This window comes from Aythya marila (assembly GCF_965140915.1).
Source record: "Aythya marila genome assembly, chromosome: 26".
Lineage (NCBI taxonomy): Eukaryota > Metazoa > Chordata > Aves > Anseriformes > Anatidae > Aythya > Aythya marila.
In genome coordinates, this window is record NC_139067.1 from 2,893,058 (window position 1) to 2,907,893 (window position 14,836).

The 14,836-nt window shown below is 46.5% G+C and overlaps 1 protein-coding gene across 3 annotated transcripts in view; it reads right to left on the bottom strand.

Annotated features, from left to right (window-relative positions):
- EBF2 (EBF transcription factor 2) overlaps window positions 1–2,438 on the bottom strand; it is a 132,908-nt gene extending 130,470 nt beyond the window's left edge. For all 3 annotated transcript variants that reach the window (XM_082779640.1, XM_082779639.1, XM_082779638.1), the window contains exons 1-2: window positions 2,336–2,438; window positions 705–1,142 (exon numbers count right to left, since the gene is read on the bottom strand). In XM_082779640.1, coding sequence (XP_082635766.1) covers window positions 705–835 — 131 coding nt within the window. In that variant the 5' untranslated portion in view covers window positions 836–1,142; window positions 2,336–2,438. The remainder of the gene's footprint in view (window positions 1–704; window positions 1,143–2,335) is intronic.
- Between the last annotated feature and the right edge of the window lie 12,398 nt (window positions 2,439–14,836).

The window sequence follows — 14,836 nt, forward strand, 5'->3', positions numbered from 1 at the left end:
GAAAAAAGTGTGTGTGGGGGGAAGACACCAAAACATCAACCTATCCAAACCAGGAAAAAAAAAAAGAAAAAAAAAAGAAAAAAAAAAGGCCCCAAACCCTACAGCGACCAGCCCCAAACCCTGGCGGCTCCCCCCGCGGTGCCAGGTCCGCTCCTGCCCCGGCAGCTGTAGGGCCGCGGGGTGGGATCTGGCCGCTGCCCCCGGTAGCCCCGGAGCCGCCTGGATTGAGGAACCCAAGATGCGCCGGGGGGGGCGGGCGGGGGAGAAAAGCGGCCCCAAAGTTGGTTTTAACTCGGTTCCCTCCTGCCCGGCTGTCTGCCCCCGAAAGTGGGAAGAGGTCTCCTACAGCGCTGGGTGCAAGCGGTTTCCACCAAGAGCCCTCTGCGCTAAAAAATTAATAAAATATAGAAAAAAAAAAAAAAAAAAAAAAGGAAAGTGATCAGAGCTCTGTCATCCGAGCCCGCGCTGGATTTTAGGGCTCCTGATGCTCTCCGGGTTTGGAGCGCCTGTCCCCAGCTATAGCCGTATTGTCTCGAGCCTTCAGTGAGTAGAAAAGACCGGGAAGGAGGAAGGGGGGTGTCAGAAAGGGAGAAAATAAATTTAATGTCAAATGAAAATAACAAGAGGGAGTAAGGAAAAGGATCGCTTAAAAATAAAAATAAAAAAGAAGCACGGAGGAAGAGGGGGAATGCGGTGACGGTTACCTTTGTGCTGCTACGTTTGCATCCACAACCCCAACGTTTCTGACCCAGGACCTGACGGAATCCATTTCAGAACCTAGAGATTTATCTTTCAGAATTGGTCCTCTTCCTAAAGTATCTTGAATCCCAAACATTTAAAAAGTCTATTCCAACTGGCAACAGTTTCCTTGGGGGGGGGGGATGCGGGAGGAGAAGAAAACCACGCAGCCTCTGCAAGTGACACACACAAATCCCAGGGAAGTGGAGAACTTCAGCGTTAAAACCAACTTCTTCTGCTTTTTGGTGCTACGTGTGTTTTAATGCCTTCAATGAGGGGGGAAAAAAAGTTTGTCCTCTCGCCGAGCAAAAGTTACGCTGATTCACTCTTGCCTGGGATCATCATCATTCAAACGCGGGCGAGGAAACTGCAGCCAGCAACCGCTCGCGGGTAACGAGGATCACCTGTTTCTCGAAAGACAGGGGGAGAAGGATTGATTGCTGCCCAATCCGGGGGGGGGGGAAACATAGACAAAAAAAAAAAAAGGGGGGGCAGAAGGGCTGGGGATGACTCGGGGAAGGCAGGGGAGCGGGGAGGGAGCCGGAGCCTCGCGGCGGGCAGCCCGCGCCGGGGAGGAGCCGCAGCCTCCCGGCCCCGACACCATCAATGGGGCACGGCGGGCAGGGGGCGGGGTCTGGTGCCCATAAAAGGGCATCTCATTTGCATGGCCCGCCCCGATTGGAGGGCTCAGGGCGCGGCTCCCCCGCTCTGCTCCGGCCCCGGTGCCCGGCCGGGAGCGGGACCGGGAGCGCGATCGGGAGTGGGGTCGGGACCGGGAGCGGAACCGGAGCAGAACCGGAGCGGGACCGATTCCGGGAGCGGCTCCCGGGCCCCTCAGCTCGGCCTCCCGGCTTGCAGCCTCGCAGCCCCACGCGGTCCAGCCGCGGTAACCGGGCTGCTCCGCAAAGCCCTTAATAAATCCATCCAATAAATTAATTAAGAAAGCAGCCGCGCGGGTGCCGGGTTTGAAACGGATCGAAGCGACCAACGGGGCTGCCCGGGGTGGCTCTGCCCGCGGGGTGCCACCCTGGGCGACATGTCGCGACACGGGCAGGGCAGCCCCCGTTCCTCCAGCCTTAAAACTTCCCGTAAGGTCCTGCCGAGGGAAAGAGGGCCCGGGAAAGGAAAGCGGAGCTCCCCCAGCCCAGCCGGCGGTGAGGCAGGACGCTACCTGTGGTTTGAGTTGTTTTTTTTTTTTCCTAAAACCACTTTGTCTCGCTGCTATTTCCCCCCCGGCCCTTTTGTAGCGGGATCCGCGTATAGATCTGCCTCTGAAATCCATCTAACAGCAACGCGAAAACAGATTTCAAGACAATGAATGCAAATCTGTGCTCAGCGACCATCTGCCAGATGAGGGAATCAGATGTTCGGTAGTTAAAGGGACAGCGCCAGGATTTCCTCCGCTCATTATCCGCAGCTCCTCTTTAACCCGCTTTATTTTTTAACGGGATGAGATTAATTCGGAAATCGATCTCGTATTTCTAACTCCTTGCACCCGCACACGCTTAGATTTCAGAAGGCACCGTTCTGCTAAATGCCGGGTGGTTCCCAGCGAGTTTGATACAGTTCTCCTGAAACAAAAATTACGAATTCAAACCTTCCCCGAAGACTTTCATAAAACGTATCCTTAATTCAGGCGCGATCGAGGGCAAAGCCGGCACTCCGGATCGCTCTGCCCACAGAAGCGCCAGACTTTTGGGTGATCCAGATCTCCCCCGATCCCTGCTCAAGGGCATTTCCCACCGCAGCCCCCTCCCCAAATTCACCAAGGCGCACCCGGTGAATTTGTCGCGTTAGCCAGGGGCAAGGTGGGCGTTATAAAGCAAAGCACCGGGAGCTCAGCGCTGCTCCGAGCCGAGGCCAACGCCGGGATGTTCACAGCCCTGCGATGCGATTATTTCTCCGGTCAGAAAACAGGGTGACACATCCCAAAAAAAAAAAAAAAAAAAAAAAAAAAAAAAAAAAAGTAATAGGATAAGAACACGCAGTGTAAACGGACGCGTTACAGCGAATTTGGTTTTACTTTCGCAATAGGCACGGGTACCTTTCCCCCGGTAAGAGCCCCTCTGTGTACTAGGATTATTTGGGGCAGTGGCACCCTGCGGAATTCCCCAAGCGGGGCTGCTGGGCTCCCATGGGGAAAGTGCTCCCCCCGACCTCCAGCCGCTCGGCTGCGGAGCCGGACCCAGCCCAGGAGCCCCCCCAGCCCCAGCCCCGGGGCCGGGCCAGCTTTAGGAACAATGGGGACTCGTGTGCCGCGGGGAGCCGGGCTTTTAGGGCTTCACGGCGGGTCAGAGGGCAGCGGCGCAGGTCAGAGGAGCTGCTCTCTCCTCACCCCAAACAGCTGCCACCAGAATTTGGCACTTCGGGGACAAATGAAGGGAGCCGAGGGCAGCGCCGGGCCGGGGGGAGGCATCGCTCCGCCGGGAAGTCGCTCCCCTTTGGGGTGCATCTGCAAGAGGCAGCACTTCTTAAACACTGCTGGAACGCCAAGCACCGCGTCCAGAGCCCCCGTTTCAAGCATTTGGGTTACGGAGAGTTGCGAAAAGCCCCTCTCGGCCCGGCTCTCCTGATGGCAACCCCCCGAGCAGCGGTGTCGCTGCCTTGGGGGCCGCGCTGTGGGTTACCGGAGCCGCTTCCAGCGGGCGGTGCCAGGTGAATGCCGCCAGGGAACGGCGGCGGGACGAGCCTGGCAAAACCAAACCAAAACCCGCAGCAAACACACACGCACGAAACCCTGCGAGCCCTGCCGAGGACAGTTCGGGCAGGAGAAGGCAGCCCCGAGCAGCCGATCCTCTTCTCGTACAGCTCCGAGAAGCGCCCGGCACGGCCGGGAGCGTGCCCCGGGCTCCTGGGCCCCGCAGCAGGAGGAAACATAGGCTGGGGAGATTATCAGGTACTTTCAAAGCATTACCCTAAAATCACGCTGGTTTCCTCTCACGTTTAAGGCGAAAAAGGGAAGGAAAAAGGCTAACCTGCGCCTGGAGAAGACCCTGGAAAGGCAGCGTTTCGTTCGCGTTCCTACTCACTCGGGAGGATCCTGCATCCTTCAGGTGTCTCAAGGGAACGAACTGCAGGTGAAAGTTATCCTTTTTCCCTCTGCCACTGATAACTCTTTCCGTCTTTATCCAATAATCTCACTGAAAGTTTCCCTCCACAGCTGCACCAGAAAATAAACGTTCCTGTTACAAACAGCTTAAAATTAAGTCCTGCACAAGGCAGGCTGTTTGCATGCAAGCACACACCACATGTTTGGAAATACAACGGTATTTGTCAAACAAAGAGCTCCCCGAAAAGAACTTTTAGGAGCCCAAGAGCAGAGCAAACAAACCATTCACTTGCAGAGGATGCCCTGTGCCAGAGACGTGGCTCCCAGAAACGAGAGCAGGTTGTGATCTGAGCTCCTGGTACGTGGTCAGAGCACTTACAGCTCTGGTTTAGAAGTCCACTCCGATTCAGGAACGTACTCTTGATTTACAAGACCCCCATTTAACTGGAACAAGAGCATATGCAATGCTTCTTAAAACGTTTAATACAAGAAGTTTAAAGCAGTTCAGGTGCATGCAAGCAAACCATGAAAGCAAATCGAGCTCTGAGCTGAACGCTGCATGCAAAACAAGGGCTTAAACAACGAGGTGCTTTTGGTGGGATTGGGTGCATAAAACTGGGCTTACAATAAACCTAAAGGTTCTCTCAGAAGCAAACTCACGATTTGATTGCTGGAAGAAGTTTAATCCCCAAGTATAAAATTGCTTCCCCTTCCCTCCCCCCCCAAGTGCACTTGGAAATATCTAGAAACGTGATTTTACAGCTATAAAATCCTGAGCCGTACCTGGGCTCTCCCTCTTTCTCCCCCTTCCCTCTTGCATCGTAAAGGTGCCATTTACTGGAGTCAACTCTCCCGACTGATCAGCGCTTATAGTGTGCAAGTTTCAGAGATTCCACTGATCACATTTAGCAGCGTTGAACAAAGGAATGCTTTCAAACTTACAAATGCATAAGTAAACATTTAATAACTTCTTCTCCACCTTATCTTTCCCAAAAGAGAAAATATTGCATCCATCATATCCTCTTCCGAGTTTCCCATTCACTCCGATAAGTAGGTGCTTTTCGCAGTAGAACAGAAAAACACATCTGCTAGGTTTTATATCCAGGTTTTTTGTTTTGTTTTAAAGATACTTTTACTGCCTTTTGCCTAGCATGGTTTTTGGAACACGTTAGCAAATAATATTTTACCATCGGGAGTATATGTTCCATTTTATTTTATAATGCAGATTTGAGAAGTCTTAGTGCTGAAGTTTGTTTTTCTAACCACATGGAGGTTTGAACCACCAGGCATAGTCAGGAAAAATGCTTTAAGTGGGTGTATATTTGTGCTCGTAGTCTCATTTTCCAGTTTATAGAAAACAATCACGGGGAGCTTTTATTATGTCTTTGCATGTCAGCTACCCAAATTAATCTTCCTCGGGAAGAAGAGGAGTTGAGGTTATCACGCCTGTTTAGTTCCACCGCCGATGCACACTCATGCCCCAACTCCAGCTGTCAAATGTCGCCTACAAGAACCGGGTAAGTGCAGATGTACCAAAGAGCAGAATTACATTCACTCATTAACATATGAATCAAATAAAAGCGGTCCCCAATACTGCAAACATTCTTATATGTAACCTATATTAGTCACCAGAGTGGCCTTACAAGAATTACTTGACAATATGCACATGCTTAACCTCATGCTTAAACATCTGCACAGCGAGGGCCTCTTTTTCCTCGCCTCAACTCAATGCAGCTCTGTCTTAAACAGGTGTCTAACTTTAATTACTTCAATAGGCACTCTGAAGTGATGCCATGGGGACACTTTGCCTACTTAAGAGTCAGCGCAGCTTAAGCCTCTTGATAGATAAAAACTTGGTTTTTAAAGTGTTTCAAAATACAGAGAATTGGGAACACTCTGGACTTGCAGCTCTTCTGGTGGAGCACAGCTTAACATTTCCATTTGGGATTTCAAGTTACTGTACTAAACAACTACTTTCATGCAAACTAGACTGTAGCAGGAGTGCCCAAGTTGCACTTAATTCCTCATTTGCCCACTCTGCCTGTGAATAATACATATCTAGAAACATATAGAGACTCCCTGGTTGTACCATTCTAACAGTACAGCTGTAGTTCAGTTCCACCAGCTAGGGCTAACTACCCAGAAAAGCCTTGCTTCCAAAATCTGGAGATTTCCAGGCACATACACACAAATATGTGCATATATTTCTTAGGGAAGACTCAGGTATGTGTATATGTTTTCTAGGAAACAAGGATACTGATCTTTCATCCTTGCATAACTCCAATAAGCAGACACCTCAGACTTGCCAATAACCTTTCATCGTTTGGATAAATCCCAGGTTTCAGCACAAAGATAGAGGAAGTTACAGGGTTTGGTTGAAAGCCTAGTACATTGTCAAAATGGTTTGACTTAACAGGTTTGGGATCAGACCAACATTATGCTGTTAAGCTCAATTATAGACTTTGTTTCTTTTACTTTGAGATGGTTTTACATCTAAATTTCAGTGCTTGTAAAGCTTTCAAGATACTTGCAGAGACAAACTTACTTAAGTCATGCAACACTATTTGATGACCAAGAAGCTGAGCCACCAAAAAAGTCACAGTACACAAGAGAGAATAAGGGTCCAGCATCATCTCCAAGATGATTTTTCCTTTACTGGGCCATTTTCCCAATACACAGAACCACCCATGAGAGCTAAAAGCATGCAGTCATGTAACATGCATGCACAAAGAACCTTGGCTGGGTTCAACTTACTTTGTGCTGCTCATGGATATGGTGCTGATGCAGGCAGTTTTCAGTCTGCAGTTCCATAAATTAGTGCAAACCAGTTCTCAAAGTGCTGTTGAGTTTTGTGGTTTAAGAATTAAAGCAAGTTGTATTATCAGGAGTTCCAATTGCAGGCTTCAAGGAAGAACTTGAACCATTTTGTATAACAAAAACTCACTCATCAAGATTCGGAATCTGGCTAGAGGTTATTGGTGCTACCATCAGACAAATTATTAGGATGAGGAAGATATCTCTTGGGGATGGTCAATAATCAAAACATCTGCCTCCTGCAAAGTTTTCCTGTGCCTTCTTTTAGAGCATCTGGTACTTGAAGCTAAAATAGAATATACAAGAAGCTTAATCTAATCTGACTAGTCCTATGTTCTTTTCATAAGGCAAGAAGGAGGTAGTTAAAAGCTCAGTATATCATAATTAGAGCTTTACAACCTTGGAGAGACAGTTCTGTTCTTCTCTGAACTGTATTAAATAACCCAAAGAACATTTTTTTTCTTGATTTGGTGGAACAGAAGTATTAACACACCTAACTTCATAAAGCCAACCAGACTTCTACCTCAGTAAGTGGCATTTCAAAAGCTGCCAAGTTACATGACCGGATTCTGGTCCCGCAAACATTTATACTTGTATTACAAGCAACGAAGCTGCAACACCAACTGCTCACAATGGAGTTCTGCAAGGTTAGAATTCTGAGCTTTCATTTGGGAGTTTATTCTAAGTCATTTGAAACTTGTTTAGCCTAAACATTATTTACTAGGGGTGGAGAAATCAACCCAGAGTTCTAAGCCTTCTGTGCTAGTCGGTTACAGCTTACCATTTGAACTGTTTCTTTCATCACCAGTTTTTGAGTATTAATTGCTAGGGTAAATATCGATGCTCTGAAATGTACACATACCTAAATGGGTCTGCTGCTTAAAAGTATTTGTTCAGCCTGGTTGAACATCATCACTTTCCTATCATCGGTATTAGGTAGGGAGAAGTAATGTTTTACTAAATAACCTGATACTATTCAAGTACTTCCAGTGAAAAGTACTGCTAATAAATACATGTGTTTAAAAAAATAAAAAGGCTGTACCATATGTGCCCTGTAAGCTAGCTAAGCCAGAGCAGGTGGGTAAAGAAAAAGCTCCCCAAGAAATAGCTTTGATAGGCATACTGTACGTTAGTGGATCTAGCTTGTTTTACAGTTAGTATGTATATAACACTCGTAGGTGGGGAACCTCAAGCGTGTTTGCCATACCCAAAAACTAGAAACAGCAAAGAGGATGGGTAAAGAAATCCACACACACCTGTAGAAGGTGATGGGCCCAGGGCTGACTGACAGTATCACACCTGGATGAGCAGATGAGCCTCTTCTAATAGTGGGTAGGAGAAAAATCTAAAGACGAATGTATATCATGAGAAGTGAATCTCTTTGTACACACTTTAGGATTCAGTCAGTTCAGATTAAGGAACCAGCAGGAGTGCTCAGTCAGGTTGTGCTCACACTGGTGGAGGAGCATTAGGGCAATGACAGGCACCTCTGGGACACGCCGCAGAGCCAGGCTGGGCAGTGGGCAGGCGTGCCCTGCATGAGCTTCATTGTGAGCCATGAATAGTAGTCTGAATAGTAGCAGAAGAGTAAACTGTAACTCCATTCAGACGTGTTCTTTGTGTTCTCACACAGATGGAAGAATTAGGACTGCCACTGCTCAGGATGTGCCCCTCCTGATGGGCTGACCGAGCTTTGCAGAGTCCTTGTGCGCCAGTGGCCTGATACAGGGTAAGGGCAAGAAGGGGACTGGGAGAACACCAGCTCTCCATGTGCATCCTCCCCCAGCATTTAGCTATTAGCTGAAGTGGTAAAATGGGGTCTTTGGTGACTCCAGAGCCACAGGGCATCAGTGGCAACAGAAGCAATGAGCAGGTTCTGAGGGTTTTGTAACACCACCCTAAGCAGACACAGCTTTGTCATCCACATGTATTCTTTGGCTTTAGGGAAGGAAAACACCCTCTGTTGTTTGCAAGAGCATGTGTTCGGAGCATCTGAAGGGTAGAATATGTTGGAGCATATGGCATATAATTTCTTTTTCCATTCATAATCTGTAGCAAGACAGCAAAATCAGTTTTCGTAAGTAGAGGCTCCAGCTTCCCTTTGGCAATATCTCCACTGCCACGTCCTTCAGCGTCGCCTAGATGCAAGCGAATGTCAGTGAAGCAGTCAGTTGTCATCGCTAAGGATGGTCTGAGGAATAGGATTATAGCAAGTACATGCCACACAACTTGAAGGCTTTCCACGTGCTTGCTACTTCCACCAGCACCTCCTGTTGGAAGCACAAACAGTATGGGATGGCGCTGTCAGCTTACTCTGCCCTTACATGCCATCCCAGTGACTTAGGTCTAATCCGGAAGAAATAAAGCTCCTTCACTGCACTGCTCGCAAGCCAAACGTTAGAAGAGAGAAAAAGCAGAGACAAAGAGAAGCCAGAAGGAGAAAAGAAGACAACCACCCAGGATACTTCAGACCACACAGTGTAGCTACTGAGTATCTCAAGGACAGTCAGTCACTTTTGAAGACTTCCCATCTGTTTATTCTCCCCTTCACTAAATCACCTATTTGGTCAAAGCATTCTCCAGGTACTCCATGGGACAGAGGCGAAGAACTTCAACCTACAGCAGTGGCAGTGCCTCACACATTTCCTCATATTGGCCCCACCTTATACGTAGCCCAGAAGAGAACCTCAAAAAGAACTAACGCCCTACAAGCATGTGCCCTAGTAGCTACAGCACTGGAGATCCCCCTGAATTTCCGAGGTACAAGATCTGGGTTGTCACTTCAGAAAATGTTCTCGCTTTTCCCCTCGAGCTGTGTGCAGGCACCCTGACACCCCGGATTTCCTCCGCTGGCCCTGACCTGAGGGTACCCGGAGCACGCGCTGTGCGGAAGGCCGAGCTGCCAAGAGGCACAGCTCGCACAGCCCCCGGAGGGGAAAAGCATTTTACAAGATGGTTTATGGCATCTTATTTTTCCCCACGTAGAATATGAATAACGTTAATGGTGACAGAGCCTACAGGCAATAAAAGGCCTTTGCAGGTATCAAACAGCTTCAAACTTTGCTTTGGCTCTCTGCCAGCGGTACAGCCAGCCAGTGCTTCCCTCCCAAGGCTGGGCCCTGTGGCCACTGTGTCCCAGTAATTACAGGGCTGTACTGGTGGCCAGAAAGAAAGCAGACAGGAAACTATTTTGATGTAAAAGATCACATGAAAGTAGAAAGGAGGAAAATTGTGTTTCGTGTATACCTGCCACTTCAGTGTGGCAAGAAATAAAGTGCAAGATGAAACAAGAAAAGACTTTTTTCTAGGTGTTTAGTCCTGTACAGCATGCAACTTGAGCAACTTTGGCCAGTTGGTAAGGATTCACATTTCAAAGCAAAAACCCCTGAGCCACTCTTTCTATTGCATTTCACTTTTTCCATCAGGCAGGGTAAGCACTATGTACCACCAACAAGTCACAATAGTTTTGAACTAAGTCACCTTAAGAACCACTTCCTATTTCATAGCTCCAAATCATCAAGCAAAAGTCATTTTTTCTTCAGTGGTTAATCTAATTTGAAGGAGTACTTTTTGAAGAACTGGCAGCTTTGTTTTTTTTAATTTCCCTTTTTTTATGTTTTTATTTCTTGATTTTTATTTTATTTTGCTGCTTGCCACTGCAAGCTAGTTCCCATGAAAGTACAATACTGCAACAGTCAAACAAGTTATTTCTTCATTATCCATACGTTGACAAAAGCCCTTTGAATAAATACCCAAGCACACACACTTATCTTACACCACCAGTTTTTTGTTAGTCAGGTTAGCTCATAAGCTGAACTCCTTCATTCAGACAATATCAAGAAGCCCTAGAAAATGGTTGTCTGATATTATTTTTTTTTTTTTACTTTTTTCTTTTTTAAATTACAATCACAAAGGCAAGCTCCTCAGCACCTGCATTAGGTAACTGCTGTTGGACTATTCCTGCTCAGTATCAGAGGAAGTGGGAGCACGTGGAAGCCAAAGTTAGAGCAGGTCAGCTGCAGGGATGGGGCTGGATCTCAGGAGCTCCTGGATTCTGGGACAATGCTATCCATGAATGGGAAAATATTTCCCCAAGGCTCAATTATTGGCACATTTGCCATATACCCTGCAAAACAGCAACATTTAAGAAATAAACCTTCAACAGCCAAGACACAAACATCTGTTTTGAGGAACATGCTGTGGGCTGGGAACAAGACAACCTTTGCCTTTCCACCCAGCCTTGGTTAAGTCAGCCAAACACATTGACTTGTGTTTCACGCATCTTGAAACTTGAATCACTGCACTTACACACCAACACGTACATAGCACATGTGAACATATGTACATTTATAACGTATATAAATGTGGGTTTGGCTTTCCACTAGAGGTAAGTCTTAAGATATTGATAAAATGTTGTTGTGGAGTGCCACAATATTGTTCAACAGCTGCAAAGTTTCCACTTCCACACTTTTTAAATGGGGAACGTAGCTTACACGTATTAACAGTTAACAGAACTGCCATTTTACACCTGAACTTATTATTTTTTAAGATAGGAACTAAATATTTGATCATCTGATGCATTTCAACATCTGCACTGGTTTCCTTTCCCCTATTCTCTTAGGTAGATTTGTTGTTCCCGAGCACCACAGATACACTTGGGGAACTGGAGCAGTGGAAGTTTTACCGGTTTCAGTGTCAGTGAATTTGCTCTTGGCCATCTAAAAGAAGACCAGATGTGTCTTGTACAGGGTGCAGTGCAGTCAGCCCCAGCAAGGCAGTCCATGTATTCAAGAGTTCAAACTTGTGAAAGTCAACAAGTATGGGTCAGATCAAACAAAGGGGCATATTCCTGCTGGTTAGATGTAAGAGCAGGAGTTGGCAGAGAACAGAAGTCCTTACTGATCATTCAGATGTCAGTCATAAGATTTAAAATCACGGTTCTATGATTTAATCCATTACCATTGTTTAAAGTTCTTCATAGCAAAGCAGATCAGTTCTGACCTGCGTTTTTCCTACCACTGCCCCAGTGAAGCCCATCAAGAAAGATAATTCTTAGGAAAGAGAAAGGATTACCCATTTATTTTAACTTTCCAAAGTCTGAGGCGTTTGGCAGGCAGCTTTCTCCTCAGACACTGACAGATGATCGAGAAGGGAAGGTGTGTACATGGAGGGGGCGGCTACGCCTTCGCTGCTCTCGGGGTACAGGTGATGACAAACAGGCTGATAAGGCAGCAGCTCAGAGCACTGCAGAAAGGCCCTAAAGAAGCGATGGAAAGATCTGAGGGGAACCATTGTTCTGGTGAAGGAACAGAAGGAGGTGGAGGTGAACTGATGACCCAAGATGATCCCACTGGTGGTACTTTCAGCAGGCTGGGAGGAAACGTGAGGAGAACAGCAGCTGTCAGCAGACCCGCAGAGGCAGGAGATCCTAGTCCTAGAGGAAGAGCCTTGACAATTTGGGTAGGAAGACAAAAACCACATCTTTACAGCACTAAAGTGGGAATCTGAAGGCTCACAGAGCAAGGCCACTTGGCAAAAAAAAAAGGCTCAATACTGTCTCAGTACAGGCTGCCCACTGATTAGCATCTCCTCTGAGCCCCTGGTACTTAATGACCTGTGCAAATGTGTTAACAATTAAAGGAAAAATGCTGTGGTGCTGTACCTCTTAACATCTGGAAAGATTACAAGAGTACTTTACATGCTCAAGAAGAGAAAGGATGCTAGCAAGTTAAGCACCCCATGCACATGCCATGACTGAAGGGGCCACACAGCGCACAAGAGGGAAATAGAAAGATGATCTACTCTTAATTTACAGATTGGAAGTGGAGGTCTATGAAAAAGTTCCACCACTTGCCTGAAATCACACAAAGGCAGGAACTCAGCCCTACTCTGCCAATTCCCAGAGCCGTTTTTCCAAACCACGACTATATTCAGTCCTCCTGTAGGGCAGTTACTCCAAATTGCTTAATAATGGGGTTGGGGGAAGCAGAAGGGGGAAGTCTCCTAATAAAAAAGAGCCCCTTCCATCAAGAAAGGTCTTTCTGACTCTTGGTTAGCAATGGAACAGATGAAAAATTACACGTTTGATTGCTGTTCCCCAAACAACCCTAGCTAGCACCCAGGACAAACCTCAAGGAGTGTTCCGTGTACCGTTTACCTGTGCAATGCCACCACCTTGTGGTCTCTGCAGTCACGGCACCACCAGAGTCTTCATTTCTCCAACAGAAAGCAAAACCTCGAATTCTTTGGCTGTTTCCTTTTGAGATAGCTTTGCTTAGACTTCACTTGAACAACCCGAGCAGCTCGTTGTGGTGTGTACAGGTGGAATTTGATGCGTGGTTGCTCACACACTGCTCACACCAACACTCTTTGCCTCTCCAAGCAGGAATATTTGTAGGCACACTGCAAGCAGTAAGAAGCACAACCCTTTACAACCCAAAGGAGTTCCTCTGAAGGAGGAATTATCTTTTGGGTTAGACCAGCTTTTGGTGCCTACGTAGACCACACCAGTAACAAGTTTGAGCAGGAAAAGGAAGATCAACAATCCCAGTCTCTGCTAACAAGTTATTCCACAGCCTGAAACATGTCTGTCTCCTTTCCCCACCTGTTCGGTCAGCATATCATGCCTTTGCAGCACAACTGAAGATCCACAGACGACAAGCAAAAGAAAACAGATAATATAAAAGTTATCATGTTTGGCCACAGTGGAAAAGAACAACTCTTTATTGCAAAATGCAGTTCTATTCTAACTAGAAAAAGCTTATCTAACACTGCCATGAAGAAATAAAAATACTTCAGATATCTGCTACTGATATAATCAAGACATCCTGTATGATGTAAAGCTGGGCTGCTTTCCAGGATACTAGCATGTATAAGCATTTACAGGAATTTTTCATGCAGTGACCAACACAGACCTGGTTCAGGGTCACATCAGAGCCAAGAAAACACCTTCCAAAAAACAGACATTGACAGTCTGCAGCGTCCTCCTCAGAGGCAGAATTATATCCTCCATTTGCACTGCAGCTCTTTGATGCAACACATGCTACCTTGCTGGTTTGATACTTGCTTTACCAGTTAATTTTGCAGTTCAGCTTACATTTGCCAAACCGTCAGAGGCTTCAGAGAGCTTTACATCACAAACATTCCTAAAGTATCAAAGGCTACTACCTTTACTCTTCTTGCTGCTTTCCTTCTACCTTGCTGCCTTCCAGGCCCATGCAGTGCAGCCTCGGAAATCTGCTAGAGAAATAAGAGGCTATGAACAGTCCTGCAGTCATTCCTGTCACTTTTCTCACTCAGATAAGCTCCAAGGTCCAATTTCCATAGGCATTTGAGCCTCTAGTCCCTTGAGTTCCTTTGAAAGTTAGCTCATATTCCTTTCCCCAAAGCCCACTAATATTTGCAACGTTCACGCGCTACATTTTAATCTCTTAATCTAAATTACAAACACTGTAGTCTCTTTACAGCATTCACAGCACACTTAACACAATAGGGTCCTTATCACCAATATGTATTTCTGCAGTTAGCATAAATACTCATTGGGGAAAAAAATAGCCTTATCGTGTAGGGATTGCATTTCATTTGCAAACAGTAAGTATCTGACAGAACTAGGAGTTAAAAGGAATTGGTTTAATAAAATGCAACACAGGTAGCAACACATCTAAATCCAACTTTGACTGTATGCTTACATACTAAATATTTTTTGTTAAAGCTGTTTGAAATGCTCAAAAGACCACACCTTGCGTTGTGTGTTTGAGGACTTGGTGGTAGTAAAAATAAAGCAGCCCAAAGCCCTAGCAGGCTGGAATGCACCAGAACTGTCCAACACACAAAATAAGAGCACAGAAACATTAGCCTCAAACCCCATTAAATGCAAATAGTGCCTGAATTCCAATGAGAGTCTCTGAAAACTCCAGCTTTACTACCTCACCCCACACCGCCGCTAAATGAAGCGTACAGTCCTTGGGCTAAAAAGACGGTGACTGGCTACCAGACGGCTTCACATCCATGAACTGTTTTGACGCACTGCATGACAATCCATGAGTTGGGTCAAGCCTTTTTTTTTTGCAAGATAATTCTTGGTGTATTCTAACATTGTCACAGCCCACAAAGCCGGGCTTCATTCCCAGTTAAGTCACTTGTCACCCCGAGGACTATTATAGCATCAAAGAACTACCCCGCTGAGGTTTCCACATTGCTGGTTGGGGGAAAAGAAACACAGGCATCGTAAAGATC